The sequence below is a fragment of the Leopardus geoffroyi genome, chromosome B1 (assembly GCF_018350155.1).
Source record: "Leopardus geoffroyi isolate Oge1 chromosome B1, O.geoffroyi_Oge1_pat1.0, whole genome shotgun sequence".
NCBI lineage: Eukaryota > Metazoa > Chordata > Mammalia > Carnivora > Felidae > Leopardus > Leopardus geoffroyi.
Genome location: NC_059327.1, coordinates 18,359,732 through 18,373,801, shown reverse-complemented (window position 1 = coordinate 18,373,801; position 14,070 = coordinate 18,359,732). Strand labels below are relative to the sequence as shown.

Below are 14,070 nucleotides of genomic sequence, written 5' to 3'. Positions count from 1 at the left end.
GGCTGTGTCTAGAACACCTGTAATCTATTGGAAGAACATGGAGTGAGGCGCAGTGAGTGAGTCGGACTGCATCGCCGTCCTTCTGGGTGCAGTGCTCCGAGTGCTGGCAGAGCTAATGATTAGCCAAGTTCTTACCAGGGCCTCAGAGCCCAGAGCAAAGGTGTGAGGTTCCCAAGGAATGAAAATGAGATTACCACTTTAGTTTTTGTTTTTATTAAGTTCCTATTCATATTATATGCATTTATTTTTTAAGTTTTTATTTTAATTCCAGGTAATTAACACACAGTGTTAAATTAGTTTCAGGTGTACAATACAGTGATTCTACAATTCCATACACCACCCAGTGCTCATCTCGGCAAGACTCCTTAATCTCCGTCATCTATTTAACCTGACTCCCCACCCACCTCCCCTTTGGTAACCATCAGTTTGTTCTCTATAATTAAGAGTCTGTTTCCTGATTTGTCTCTTTTTTCCTCTTTGTTCATTTGTTTCTTAAATTCCCCATATGAGTGAAATCATATGGTATTTGTCTTTCTCTGCTGACCTACTTTGCTTAGCATTATACTCTCTACCTCCATTCAGGTTGTTGCAAATGGCAAGATCTCATTGTTTTTTAAGACTGAACAATATTCCATTGTGTGTATGTGTGTGTGTGTTTGTGTGTGTGTACTTGAGCTGCTTCCATAATTTGGCTCTTATAAATAAATGCTTTTATAAAGGTTGGAGTGTATGTATCTTTGAATTAGTGTTCTTTTATTCTTTGGGTAAATACCTAGTAGTGTGATTGCTGGATCATAGGGTAGTTCTATTTTTATAATTTTAATATTAATTTACTTTTAGGGATACCTGGCTGGTTCATTCGATTAAGTGTCCCACTCTTGATTTCGGCTCAGGTCATGACCTCAGCCAGGGTGGTGGGACTGAGCTCCGAGCATCCAGCTCTGTGCTGAGTATGGAGCCTGCTTAGGATTCTCCCTCTCCCTCTTTGTCCCTCACCCCTCCCTCCCTCTCTCTCTCTCAAATAAAACAATACACAAAATATAATTTACTGTTAAAATTAGGTAATATATATTCACAAGTGTGAAGGTCAAAAGGACTTTCATGAAAGATAAGAAAACAATCCGTAGATCTAGGTTTTCTTTTTCTTCAATTGAATTTTATGTTAACACTTTTCCCTAAAATAGTGACACCTACCTTAAAAATATTTCAAAGATTTTGGTGCCAATGTTTTCCATATTCCACACAAGTTTTCTGTGGCTTTCTGTGGCTTTATGACAAATTGCAAAATTGTCATATTGTGGGGTGCCTGGATGGCTCAGTCGGTTGGAAGTCCGACTTTGGCTCAGGTCATGATCTCATAGCTCATGGGTTCGAACTTCACGTTGGGCTCTGTCCTGACAGCTCAGAGCCTGGAGCCTGCTTTGGATTCTGTGTCTCCCTCTGTCTCTGCTCCTCCCCAGCTCACACACACACACACACACACACACACTCTCTCTCTCTCTCTCTCTCTCAAAAATAAATAAACATTAAAAAAATTTTTAATTGACATATTGTGTAAATTGAGGAAAAAGAAGGTGGGGGGAGACTAACAAAAATTCATCATACACCATGGAATAATTGTTTTTCTGTGTTCTCACATAATCATCATAACACATAGCTATTTTTCACATCTTTGAGAAAACAAAGGCTCAGGGAGTTAAAAGAATTTGTCAAAGTGGGAAACAGTTACCTTGCAGTAAAGTTGAATGTTCCAGCTAAGGGCTGTGTATTTCAAAGTCCAAGCACTACCGCCCAATTTCTCCCAGGGTAGGTTTTTGTTTTTGTTTTGTTTTTTAAATAAATGCAGTGCTTCTGGCAAGACCATAGGGCAGGGGGAAACATGTTCTCTCACTTGTCTCAAAACGGTGTGTCTGCATCTTCAGTGTGGAAATGCCAGTGAGTAAAACCTTCCAGACTACCTGCCGTGCACATAAAACTTCTGTAGGGGAGTGTATAACCTGCAAACATGCCCACAGGATCCACAGGCGGCTCTCCTGCCTGCAGGAGACATTGGTGAATAATTAGAGATACACCCAGAGGTTTATGTACATGCGCATTCATTGTGGTGTCGTTTATAATAGCTACCAGTGGAGAATAATCCAAATGTCCCAGTGGGGGAATGATTAAATAAATTAGGGACATTCATATAATGAAATCTTACTGCCATTAAAAATCATAGTTTCCAAGACAATTGCATTTAATGCATGATCCTTTATTATTCCTGGATACTGGAAGACAGCTATAACGAACACTACAAGGCTAATTAGGAAACTTTTAATATGGACTACTTACCAAATAATATCGTTTATTAAATGTTTATATGATAGATGTAATTTAACAAAATATGCTAATTCTTAGAAAATACATGCTTATATATTTAGGGATGAAAAAGTCTTATTCTTAAGAAGTATAAGAAAGAAGCTCACAATAGAATATTAAGATAATTAACTTTCATGTTGCTTAAAATATATATGCATAGAAAAAAAACAAAGACTAAAAGACACACACCATAATATAAGCATTGGTAATCTCTGTATAGTGAGATCCGATGCAATTTTTAAAATTTTAGCCTTTGTAAATTTTATCATTCTGCAATTTTCCTACCGGGGCCTACTATTACTCTGTTCCCACACCTTTAAGGTATATGCACAGGGAAAAATTCAAGAGTAGAGAAAGGTTGATTGGGCACGTCGCTGACTTAAGTCAGTAAGAGGGCCTAGTAAAGCAATCCAAAGTAAAATAAGGTGCCCAAGTAGGTACTGGGAGCATAATAGGTCAAAGTTACATTGTTGGGGGGAGGGGTAATTAGGGCAGGAGGGTATATAAAGACCTCATCTGAAGAGCTAAAGGAGTTTTACTGGTAAATTAGATCTCAGGGCAAAAGATGTATAATATTTTATTTTTAAGGTACTCTAGGACAAGTCAAGACAATTTTTTAAAAATGAAGAAATCAAATTGCAACCTTGTATGGAAGATCACTCTTGATGTCCTCTGCCCTCACAACTCGACATACCCCTTCTCCTCTAGCTCATGTCTAGAGAGGGAAATGGCCATGTTTCCGGATTCCATTTTGGCAATGTGCACGACAAGAGGCTACTTGTGACTTGCTAGCCCCCTGGGGAAATTTTCCACTCAAGAAGGGTAGAAGAAAGAGATCTGGGAAGGAGAGAAGGAGTCAATAGAAGAGACAACAGGATAGCTTGAGTATCGGTTCCATGTGGGACACCATTCACATTTAAGAAAATGTCTGACAGATGTTCAAAGGCTGAGGCACAGAAGAGACCAGACCCTGGTCTCATACAAGGGGATGAGTTTGTCAAGCAAGGGAGTGCACCTCTCAATTGCTCATTCCGCCCACTCTCCCTCCCATCCCCATCACCACATCTGTTTGGTGTGGAGTTTATATCCAGAAGCCTTGGGTGAAAATGCTTTTGCAACTTTTTCATGGTTGTTTATGCAAAGTCAGCAGAGTAAGAATAGTATAGATCCAATCTTCCCCACACAGGCGATCAGTGGCAGGCCCAGGGCAGACAATGATCCACATGGGATGACTTTGCCAGAGGAGAAAAAGTAGGCTGTTTTCCTTGATAATACCAGCCCCTTTGGGACAAAGGGAAAGAAAAGGAGCTATTACCTTACACCACAATTTAATGTAATGCGTACTAAGTTAAAATATACGACCTTTATATTCATTTATAAAAAATCAATGTGGGGTTTTTTTTGTAATTGAGAAAGCTGTAGACCAAATATATTTGGTGTTTGCTATTCATAATTTGTTCCTTAGCTTTTTGAGGTGATAAATCAAGAAATAAAATTTAATAAAATAAAAAATGGGGAACAGAACAAATTGTTCAAAGAGAGTGTGATTGGTTCTCCATCACTAGAGTTCTTGGACTCTAAGTGTATGTGGTGTCAGGGTGAAAATGCAAAGAGCGAACACAGAGAACAGAAAAGGGCACGATTCGGGACCCAAAGTCTAGTTCAGATCTGCTCCGATGCTGTGAGGGCACAAGATAAAAATGCATAGGTTTGAAAGAGAAGGCAGATCTAGATGAGTGAGAAAGGTGGATACCAACCTTACAGTAAACCCAGTTACCTATCCTCTCTCCCCACTTAGCTCCCTCCCTCTGGTTGTCTGTGCTAATTAACAGATTCAATTATCAATTTTTTGCCCAACTGAGTCTCTAATTTAAAGACAAAAATCTATGTTAAACATGTTCCTTAATAATCATGCAGTTGTGTAAGGGTTAAATCCTATCAATTTTCTTGTCTGAGATTGAAAACATGGGCAGTGTCTTCCGTGAGTGGGAAGAGGCAGGAAGGGGTACCCTCTGTGATTGGTGCCATTCTGCAATGCAAGCAAGGAAGGACTCAAACAAACAAAAAACCTGCAGGGACAGAGCACTAAGAATGGGCAGCCAAGAGAAGGTCGGTTCACAGAACTTTCTCCCAAATCCTCACGTGTTGGGATGGAATAAGTAAACTTGATTTCACCTTCCAGTGATTAAAGCCTTTTGCTTATAGCAAGTAGCAAAAACACATAAAATAACCTTATAAAAAATTCAGTAAAGTCATTTGGCACCTATAGCATTGATACATTTATTGAATAGAGACTTTGTTCTGTGATCTTTAAACATATTCACAGAAGGTTCCAGCCTCTTGTGGTTGTGGTAAACATGAAGGATAATGATGATATTGACACCTAAATTTGCAGTATTCTGAACATATAAGCCTTCCCGAGTACAGACACTCCAGGCCCCATGGAATGGAAAGAAAAGCAACTTCTCAGTGGAGGCTGAGTCATGAGTCCCTCTCACCAACCCTGGAAAGGAGAACCCATGCACTTGCTCCCACCCAGAGGAGTCAGTCTTGTCCCAGCATGCAGAGCTCTGCACATAGAGCAAAGACATTCAAACAGCAGAGTTCTTAGGGTGCCTGGGTGGCTCAGTGAGTTAAGTGTCCAACTTTGGCTCAGGTCATGATCTCACTGTCTATGAGTTCGAGCCCCCCATCAGTCTCTGTGCTGACAGCTCAGAGCCTGGAGCCTGCTTCCAATTCTGTGTCTCCCTCTCTCTCGGCCCCTCCCCCGCTCGTGCTCTGTCTTTCGCTCTTTCTCTCTCTCTCTCTCAAAAATAAACATTAAAAATATTAAAAAATATAAAAAATAGAGTTCTTTAGAGTCAAATAAATAAATACACTCAAAAACATGACATACATTTATAAAACTGGCCTATGACAATGGGATCAGGGATAATAGGGGCTAATTCTTTCTCTACATTTTCAGTGACCAGCGTGTATGCAGGACAGTCTAGATAATGAATTTGGTCAAAGACAGGACTTGATTAGCCTTCTATGGTGTTGAAAGTTGATTGTCCAACTTGGCCGTTGATTGTGGCTCAAGTTAACAGAAAGCCTTTTCAGGGGCTTTCCTTTAAGATCACCCAATATTGATAGTGTCAATGCATAAATCATCTTAATTAATAATCATCTATTGGTCTTAGACCTCATCCTTGGTGAAGGCTCGGGGGCATGTCCCTCAGACATAACTGTTCAGTGAGCAGATGGTAAGAGGGCCCGTGTTCGTCCCTTCATTTGGGAGGCAAGGGGAGAAGATCGGCCTGAGAGCCTCTTGGAAAGAGGCTGGAGGGAAGCTGTAGATGAGGGACTCATCTGTCACGTTGTAGAACGCTATGTGTCCAGACTCGTAGTCTAAGAAAACGCCAACCTTATGCACAGGCTCTCGGACGTGTTGACCTTTTAAAGGTGATGAGACCCAAAGACTATAATCTTCTCCAATTTTTAAGCCTATAAGTGAGAAGAGGTCCCCAGGTGGCTTCGGGAGATTGCCCTTTCGGCTCACGGAGTCCTTGCAAATGCCCACTTCCCACTCGGTCTTGTTGCCCACCTCCACCTCCCAGTAGTGTCTCCCACAGGTGAAGATCTGAGTGCCCAGCACAGTTGCAGACTGGTCAAATCGTTCTGGGTTGTCGGGTAAGTGCTGTCGGATTCCTCCATGTCTCACGCTTTTCAGATCCTCAGACAAGACAAGATAGGCATTGGCTGTAGCTGGATCCAGAGTTATGTCCGCTGCAAGAGGAGAAAAGAATGAACCCCTCTCACATTCTTGAAAACCCTTTTACATATGTGGAATTTTAATTAAATTCTTAGTTTCCAGTTCTATTTTTAAAAATATGATTTAGGGGCGCCTGGGTGGCGCAGTCGGTTAAGCGTCCGACTTCATCCAGGTCACGATCTCGCACTCCGTGAGTTCGAGCCCCGCGTCAGGCTCTGGGCTGATGGCTCAGAGCCTGGAGCCTGTTTCAGATTCTGTGTCTCCCTCTCTCTCTGCCCCTCCCCCGTTCATGCTCTGTCTCTCTCTGTCCCAAAAATAAATAAACGTTGAAAAAAAAATTTTTTTAAATATGATTTAGGTGAGTGTGGTGAGGAGTTTTGTTTCGCTGAGAACAGAATCTCTGAGCCCTTCTCTCACTGTTTCACAAACACTGAGAGCAAATCTCTGAAAAGAAACAGAAGAGAGTCATGTGGACAGTGATATTTAGCCTGCCTGAGAGGAGAGAGAGAGGAATCGCTGATATAATGGAATGGAATAGAATAGCAGGTTTCTGTTTACAGCATAGCTTTAAAACTCAGAGCTATTTATCCACACGGGGCATACTCTGTCATTTGTATTCAGTTGAGCCAAGGCTCCTTCTGATTCTTCAGTTTGGGTGGGAGAGAAATAGAGGCAGCTATCCTTTCTGGACTTCTCCTTAGGTGCCAACCATTTTCTGTACAATATCTCATTTAATCGTGGCATTTTCCCCCCCATTGTATTTATTTATTTATTTACTGTTTATTTTTGAGAAAGAGAGACAGAGTATGAGCGGAGGAGGAGCAGAGAGAGAGGGAGACACAGAATCCGAAGCAGGTTCCAGGCTCTGAGCTGTCAGCACAGAGCCCGACGCAGGGCTTGACCCAGGGCTCGAACTCACAAACTGCAAGATCATGAACTGAGCCAAAGTCAGTCGCTTGACCAACTGAGCTACCCACGCGTCCCTTCCCAGTTTTACAAAAGTGGAAACTGAGGCTCACAGAGGTTTGGAAACTTGTCCAAGATTACAAAGTTACTGAGTGTTGGAATAGCAATTCCCAGTCAGCATTTTTCATTATGTCATGCTGAAATGCAGCCTCCTGTGAGATTAGTGAAACCACCTGTGACCAGTTGATAAGTACACTGTGAACCAGTGAGAGACCCCTCCTTCCCATCTTCTGAGAGGAGGTCAGAGAAGAGGCTTCCAACTTTCAATGGCCTCTCAGACAAGATTAAGTGCCCCTACCATGTAATTTCATACTTTTATTTATAGATCAAATTCTAATCATCACTAATTATTTAAGATTAATGTCTGTCTCCTCAGTTCCACTGAAAGTTCTGTAAAAGCAAAGGCAGGTCTGTCTTATTTATCACTATAAGAAAGCTGAGAGTTTAATAGCATAGTACCAGGTACATAGTTGGCACTTATCAAGTATCTACTGAATCCAAAGCCCGTTAGACCTTCCTCTGAAGGCCAGATTGTCAACAAGATAAAAGTTAAAAATGAAGGCTGAATTCTCTTCACGATAGCTAGCCTAAATATCTAGAGCATTCTAAAAGGATAGCTTGAATGTTGCCTCATTGAGATTAAGAATTTAAGTAGTTTTTACCCTCACAAGAACAGAGGTAGAAATGCAGAAACCCCTGAGGAGGTATGTGTGTGTGTGTGTGTGTGCGAGTGTGCGTGTGCGCATGCAAGGGGATGAAATGGACAAAATGGGACAGTAAAAACAAACAAAGGAAGTGCCAGGAATCCTTCGAAAACACAGGTAAGCGAACCCTCAATCAAGTGTGCTTCTGTCGGCTCCAAAACCCAGACAGTCTGTGGCCTCAGCCCACCCTGAGGGTTCGCACAGACTCACGGCGCCTTCACTAGAAGCCTGGCACCCAGATGGTGAGTATTCTGTCAGAGGAAGCTGCCGAAAAGCTCAATCTTGCATACCCTCGTACACACTGAAGTTCAGTCTGCAAATCCCTGGAGGTTTGACAAACGAGGCTGACTTACTGCTGAATTTTTTTAGCATCTCCCTCATTCCAGTGATGCGGCACAGACTCAGTTCCGTGGCGGCTGCCTCTGGACACTGGAGCAAGAGTGGCTCACTCCTGCAAGAGGGCAGAGACAGTCACTCTGTCTGCCCTGCGCAGCCCGCAGGACCTGTTCCAAGCTGAGGGTCCAGCTTGATGTTCCCCAACAGCATGGACACTCTCCTCCCCACCCTGACAAATGTAGCAGCAGCACACCCCTGTGTCTCACATAACTGAACACAGACTGGAAACCCACCTTTCCAGTGTTCCTTTCACATCCTAAGGGGAGAAAAGAAAGAGGGTTAGTATCTGTGCCCTTTGATCTCTAACAAAGGCAGAATCCATTTGGGATCTATTCCTTTCTAACTTCACAGAATCCACTTTCCATGGCTGTAGGACACCTTGCGTGGGAGAGCACGGGGTAGGGGGAAAAAATCCCCAATTTCCTCCAAGGGTGGGTTCCTGTGCACAGGAGAGGGTTCTCCTAATGGCTGGACTCTCTTGTCCGTTCCTCATATCAACACTTGGTCAAGAGAACCTGATGCTGACAAAAGAGCCAAACCATCGATCTTGTTATCCGATGCCTCAGGGAGTCAAAGATCAGCAAAAGGGAAGTGGGAGAGCTGGAGTAAGCCTGTGTGCGGTTGGAATGCGTGCTTTGCTGGAAAATCACTAAGTTAAATAGCATTCTGGGGGGGCATCCGGGAGGCAGAGGTGAAGCAGCAGCTGGCTCCCACAGTCCGCGTGTACAAAGGCCCCAGAGAATGCAGTAGTAGCTCCGGGAGGCAACAGAGCAAAGGCAGTGAACAATATGGGCTCAGTACAGAATACCGCGTTTCGACTACATATTAGCTGTTTGATAGGCAAATTACCTAACTGCCAGAGGTCTGAATTATTAAGTAAGAGCTACTGTAAACCCACAGGGTAGATTACAATCACCAAGAGTACATAAAACAGTATTTAACTTCATCAGGTCTCTGTGAAGATGAAATGTAGTGTGCCAGCAGCACGTAGTAAATGCTCATTAAACAAAATAACTAACGAAGCTGAAGTTGCAGACAGGCAGGCACAGCAGAAAATGGAGTCATCCTCAGGCTTGGTTTGGATAGCTGTTCTACTGGGTTTTGTTTTTCTCTGCCTCTTCAGGACTGTATACTATGGAACATTAATTCTTTTTTTTAAATGTTTGTTTTTGAGAGACAGAGAGCACAAGCAGGGGAGGGGCAGAGAGAGAGGGAGAGACAGAATCAGAAGCGGGCTCCAAGCTGTCAACACAGAGCCCAATGTGGGGCTCCAACCCATGAACCATGAGATCATGACTTGAGCCAAAGTCCGATACTCAACGGACTAAGCCACCCAGGCACCCCTCGAACATTAATTCTTTAGGAAAACTATGTTGGGGCTGGAACTTAGTTTTTTGGGTAAATAAACACTTATTTTTGCATGGCTTGAAATATTATGGGCTACGACATGTTGTTGTTGTTGTTATTGTGGCATTGATTTTCCCAGTATTCTTACCTCAAACGATTCTAAAGTGGAGCGCTGACAGGTGGACTCTATCTGCTCAATCATCTTGCTTAGGCTTCTTATTTGCTGGGTCAGCTTGATCTCATTGTCCCTCAACTTCTTCATGTTCTCCCTTTCCTCCTTTTCCAGTAACTGGAGCTGTAGTTGTTCCTCCTCCTTCAAAAACTGGTGCATTTTTACATATTCTGACACAACAACCTGCTTACAGGCCTTTGTCTCTTCCTGCCATCCACACACACGCATGTGTGCACACACACACACGGGAGCAATATAATAAAGTTAGTGACAGAAATACCTGTGTAGACTTTTAGTCCTAGCAAAGTCCTAGAGTTCCACTGTGACACATAATCCATATTCTATTAAGTAGTTGGGGGCTAGTGTGATATTTTAGGGGGTATGTGTGCTATAGATACAGTAGCAAACAAAACCAAAATGTCTATTCCCAGGAGACTGTCATTCTACTGGGGAAAAAAATATAAACAACAATTATGATAGGTGGTGATCCATACCACGATTTAAAAAAAAAAAAAAAGCAAAATTGGGGCACCCGGGTGGCTCAGTCAGTTAAGCATCTGACTTCAGCTCAGGTCATGATCTCGCCGTCTGTGAGTTCGAGCCCCATGTTGGGCTCTGTGCTGTGGTTCACAGCCTGGAGCTTGCTTTGGATTCTGTGTCTCCCTCTGCCTCTGCCCCTCCCCCCTCACACTCTGTCTCTCAAAAAATGAATAAATGTTAAAAAAAAAATTTTTTTTAAAGCAAAATAAAGCAAGGGCAAAAATATGAAAAAAAAAGTGTATATTCATTTATTTAATAAATATCCAATGAAAGCAGACATAGGATCACATCCTAGAGATAGAGATACACATCACAAATACTCCGCTTTGAGAACTCCATTTATTGGGAGAATCAGATACATTTTTAAATATCTGACTCAACATTTAGGTCTTTGCAAGACAGCTCACGTTCAAATCTGTGACTAACTCAAGCTTTTGTTTAGACGTACTAAACCAAACTATTATTTGGCCTTTATTTTATCTTTTTTTTTTTTTCACTTTCTTTTTACCCCAAAGCATTTGAGCTATTCCTTTTTATTGATTTTTGATCCTCTATTGTCTGTAACTTGTAATTTTAAATAATTATCATCAGAGCCATAATAGAGGTAGCCACCAAGTTGTATAGGTGTATCCAGAAGAAAAGAAAATAAGCAGGCCTGGGGATGGGGAAATTGTTTGAAGTGAGTCTTGGGATTCCCAGGTGGACAAGCAGAGGTACACAGCCCAAAGTAAAGGCACTGCATATTGTAGGACAGGGATTGGAAAATTTGGTCTTTTTTGCCTAGTATTTCACTAGGTAACCCTTTAGTCTCCCTCATAGAACATATACGAGATCCAAAAGTAAGACAGATACTGACCTTGCACAGTGTTACTCTCTCCTTCTCATGGGATAATACAACCTGAGTTTCCTTTTTCTTTTTACGCAAAAGATTTAAGATTTCCTGGAGTTTCTCCTGCAATAGAAACAAATTCTCTGTGGCAAATGAGCAGAGCACCGGGTTGTGAAGACGACTTGAGGACCAATAAAAATATGATGAGCGGGACCTAACACAAGGAGTGAAGCAGGATCCACGCCAAGTTTGGGGTCTGGTGCCTGGAGACCAGGACCCATGATTGTCACCAATAGAGAATATTATGGGCATAAGTGATGGAACGTGGTTTGTGTTCTGAGATTTATATTGAGCAGCCAATCTTACTTTGTGACGCTCCTCAGCCTCACTGGAGGGATACAATCTGTTTATTCCATGACACTGGGTTGAGAAAGCGTTTACACCCTGCTGCTCATCAGAAAAAGCCTTAGCGACTGCCAGCATTCTCCCAGAGCCGCCTTGTCCGCCCTCGCTCTGCAGCACCTGGGATCGGAGCTGTTTGCCGATGCCGGCCAGCCTCCCCAGACGCTCATTGGGCTGGAAGTGTGGACTCTCCAAGGCCCTCCAGCACTCAGGACAAGATAAAGGAGTACTGTGTTCCTCCCAGCTCCTCAGGAGACACACCAGACAAAAGCTGTGCCCACACTCAGTGGTCACCGGGCGGGTGAAATAGTCCAAGCAGATGAAACAGGTCAGTTCTTCCCTGAGATTCTCCATCAAATCTGCTGTAGACATTTTTACAAAGAAAGACATCAAGGCAAGGTGCTGCCTCTATTCCAGGATTAGAAAAGTCCTCCCTGAGGTTCTATTGTTTTGAGTAACAGGTGGGTGATCAGTTTCTATGTTGTTAATAGGAAAAACTCTTACTCTCTTCTGTGCCTGATTTCACCAGTTGACACATACTCTCCCAACAAAAGGCCAATTATGACTTAACGTGGAACCCTTGTACACTGGGTTCATCATCAACCCCAGACTTTTAAGGAATGTCTCACTGTGCAAGCAACATACTGGATACTGAGGGTACTTGTTTCTAACAGACTTTCTTCAAGAGTAGGCTATTATATGTAAATAGCACCAAAAAAACAATCAAGTACCTTGATCTTAAGCTGAAAGGTTAGGTAATTTGGTGTGAGCCAGTACAGAGATTTAAGTTATAATGATCTCTAATAATATCCGAATTGGAAATATGGCCCATTTTGGAAAACTCCACTAATGGAATCTAGTTAAGAAACCGAAGGCAGAAAATCTTAATACCGATCCCTTCTCTTGATAGGCCCTTTTATGTGCTTGACCAAAGCCTAAAATATTTTTCTCCTTAATCAGGTACTGTGTACTTTTATTTAATCTTATTCATCCCAACAAAATGAGAGCAAGTCCATTGAAAAATTCCCTGACTTTAAACGTATAATGGATTACCAGAGTTCTATTTAGTGCTCTGCCCTGCAGACCATGATACCTCTCCACCACCACTGAAGGCATGAAAAACCTCATTATTGTTGGAAGTTGCCTCAAGAGGCCATAACGCTATGGACTGAATGGGGGGAAAAACTGTACTTCAGAATAAATATAATTTTATTCACTTATTTTCACTAGGTCTTCTTCAACCCCATATCAGTTCTTACTGAACAGGTATCCAATGTGCAAACAGTTTCAGACCTATGTGAAACTAAATGTCTAGTGTGGAAATGGTGTCCAGTGACCACTGAGATTATTAGTGCCTTACTCTATAAATCTGTATTGCCACATGCTCATGAGGCAGCACTTGTCATGACCCACGACCCGCTCACTGACTGCCAAAAAGTGCAAACTTAGAAGTTCTTCCTTAGAATCTAACCAGTTTCTCCCTCCCATTGAGTTCAATCATACCTTATTTTTGTTCTTATCCTGTCTTGTGCCAGCGTTGACAACTATCCATGTGGCTCTATTACCTATGCTATTTCATTAATTGCTTTCTGATTTTTGCGGTTGCCACTGATTCTTCTTCCCCACTTACCTCCAACAGATGCTGGGTGTTTTCCTATCTTGAACTTTTGTAAAAAGAAGTTTTCTGGAAGTTTCCTCCATTTTCCTTCCTCCTAGTCAACACTCATCCTTTTGAAGTTATTAATCCAAATGTTTTCATTGTATGTCCTTTGTGTAACATTTGTGAATTACTGAAATGAGAATTTACAAAAACATACAACAACAACAACAACAACAAGTAACACAGCAAGTTATAATAATTTAAATAGAAAGAGAGGAAGCATCAATTTGGGGTCACAAAACTTCTCTCTACTACTTAAGATTACTTCTAGCCTAGTAACTGAGGTACAGCTTCACAGTATTTTTTAGGAGTTAGTCTTAAGTAAGGGTCTTGCAAAAAATAAAATCTATAATAACATTAACTGCCTTTACTGGAAAAAGGATTTATGAACTACCACCTACATTCAGTGTGTTATTCCCACACAAACCCAGAAGGAGCCTTTAACATTGACCAGGACCATTAGAATAAGCCTTTCAATAGATATATGGTACATCACAGATACTGTATTCCAATTTGGAATGGGGAAACCGACATGTTCTAAGTTAAAGTCACACTGATCTGTTCCATCCCACGTCCCTCTTCTAAGCAAACTCCTTTAATAAACTCCTTAATACAATAACCATATCTTATTCATCAGTGACTAGAAGAATTATTTGCATATAGCAAGGGCTCAACTTATTCGTAAGTTGTAAATGAAAAAACAGAGGAACTATATTGTTATACAACCACAGTCTTTTATCTCGCTGGAAACCAAGTAATTATGTAGTCCAACTACCATGTATAGATGGTGAAGAAAATTGAGACAAATAAATTGAGTTGATCCCCTGACTACTTGCTTACTACATGAGTCAGGTTGGGACTGGGAAACCGGGCCTCTGTTGTTCATACGCTACACTGCATCTCACTTGTTGACTTGTGAGTGGATGAAATTTTCCAGTTATC

At 41.8% G+C, this 14,070-nt stretch overlaps 1 protein-coding gene across 1 annotated transcript; it reads right to left on the bottom strand.

Moving 5' to 3' along the window:
• Positions 1-5,242: 5,242 nt before the first annotated feature.
• Positions 5,243-11,967, bottom strand: TRIML1 (tripartite motif family like 1). Its single transcript, XM_045454246.1, has 6 exons — positions 11,433-11,967; positions 11,094-11,189; positions 9,674-9,904; positions 8,412-8,434; positions 8,136-8,233; positions 5,243-6,126 (listed from the first exon to the last, which is right to left on the bottom strand). The coding sequence occupies exons 1-6, from the start codon at positions 11,856-11,858 to the stop codon at positions 5,576-5,578; spliced, it is 1,425 nt and encodes a 474-aa protein (XP_045310202.1). The 5' UTR covers positions 11,859-11,967; the 3' UTR covers positions 5,243-5,575.
• Positions 11,968-14,070: the final 2,103 nt, after the last annotated feature.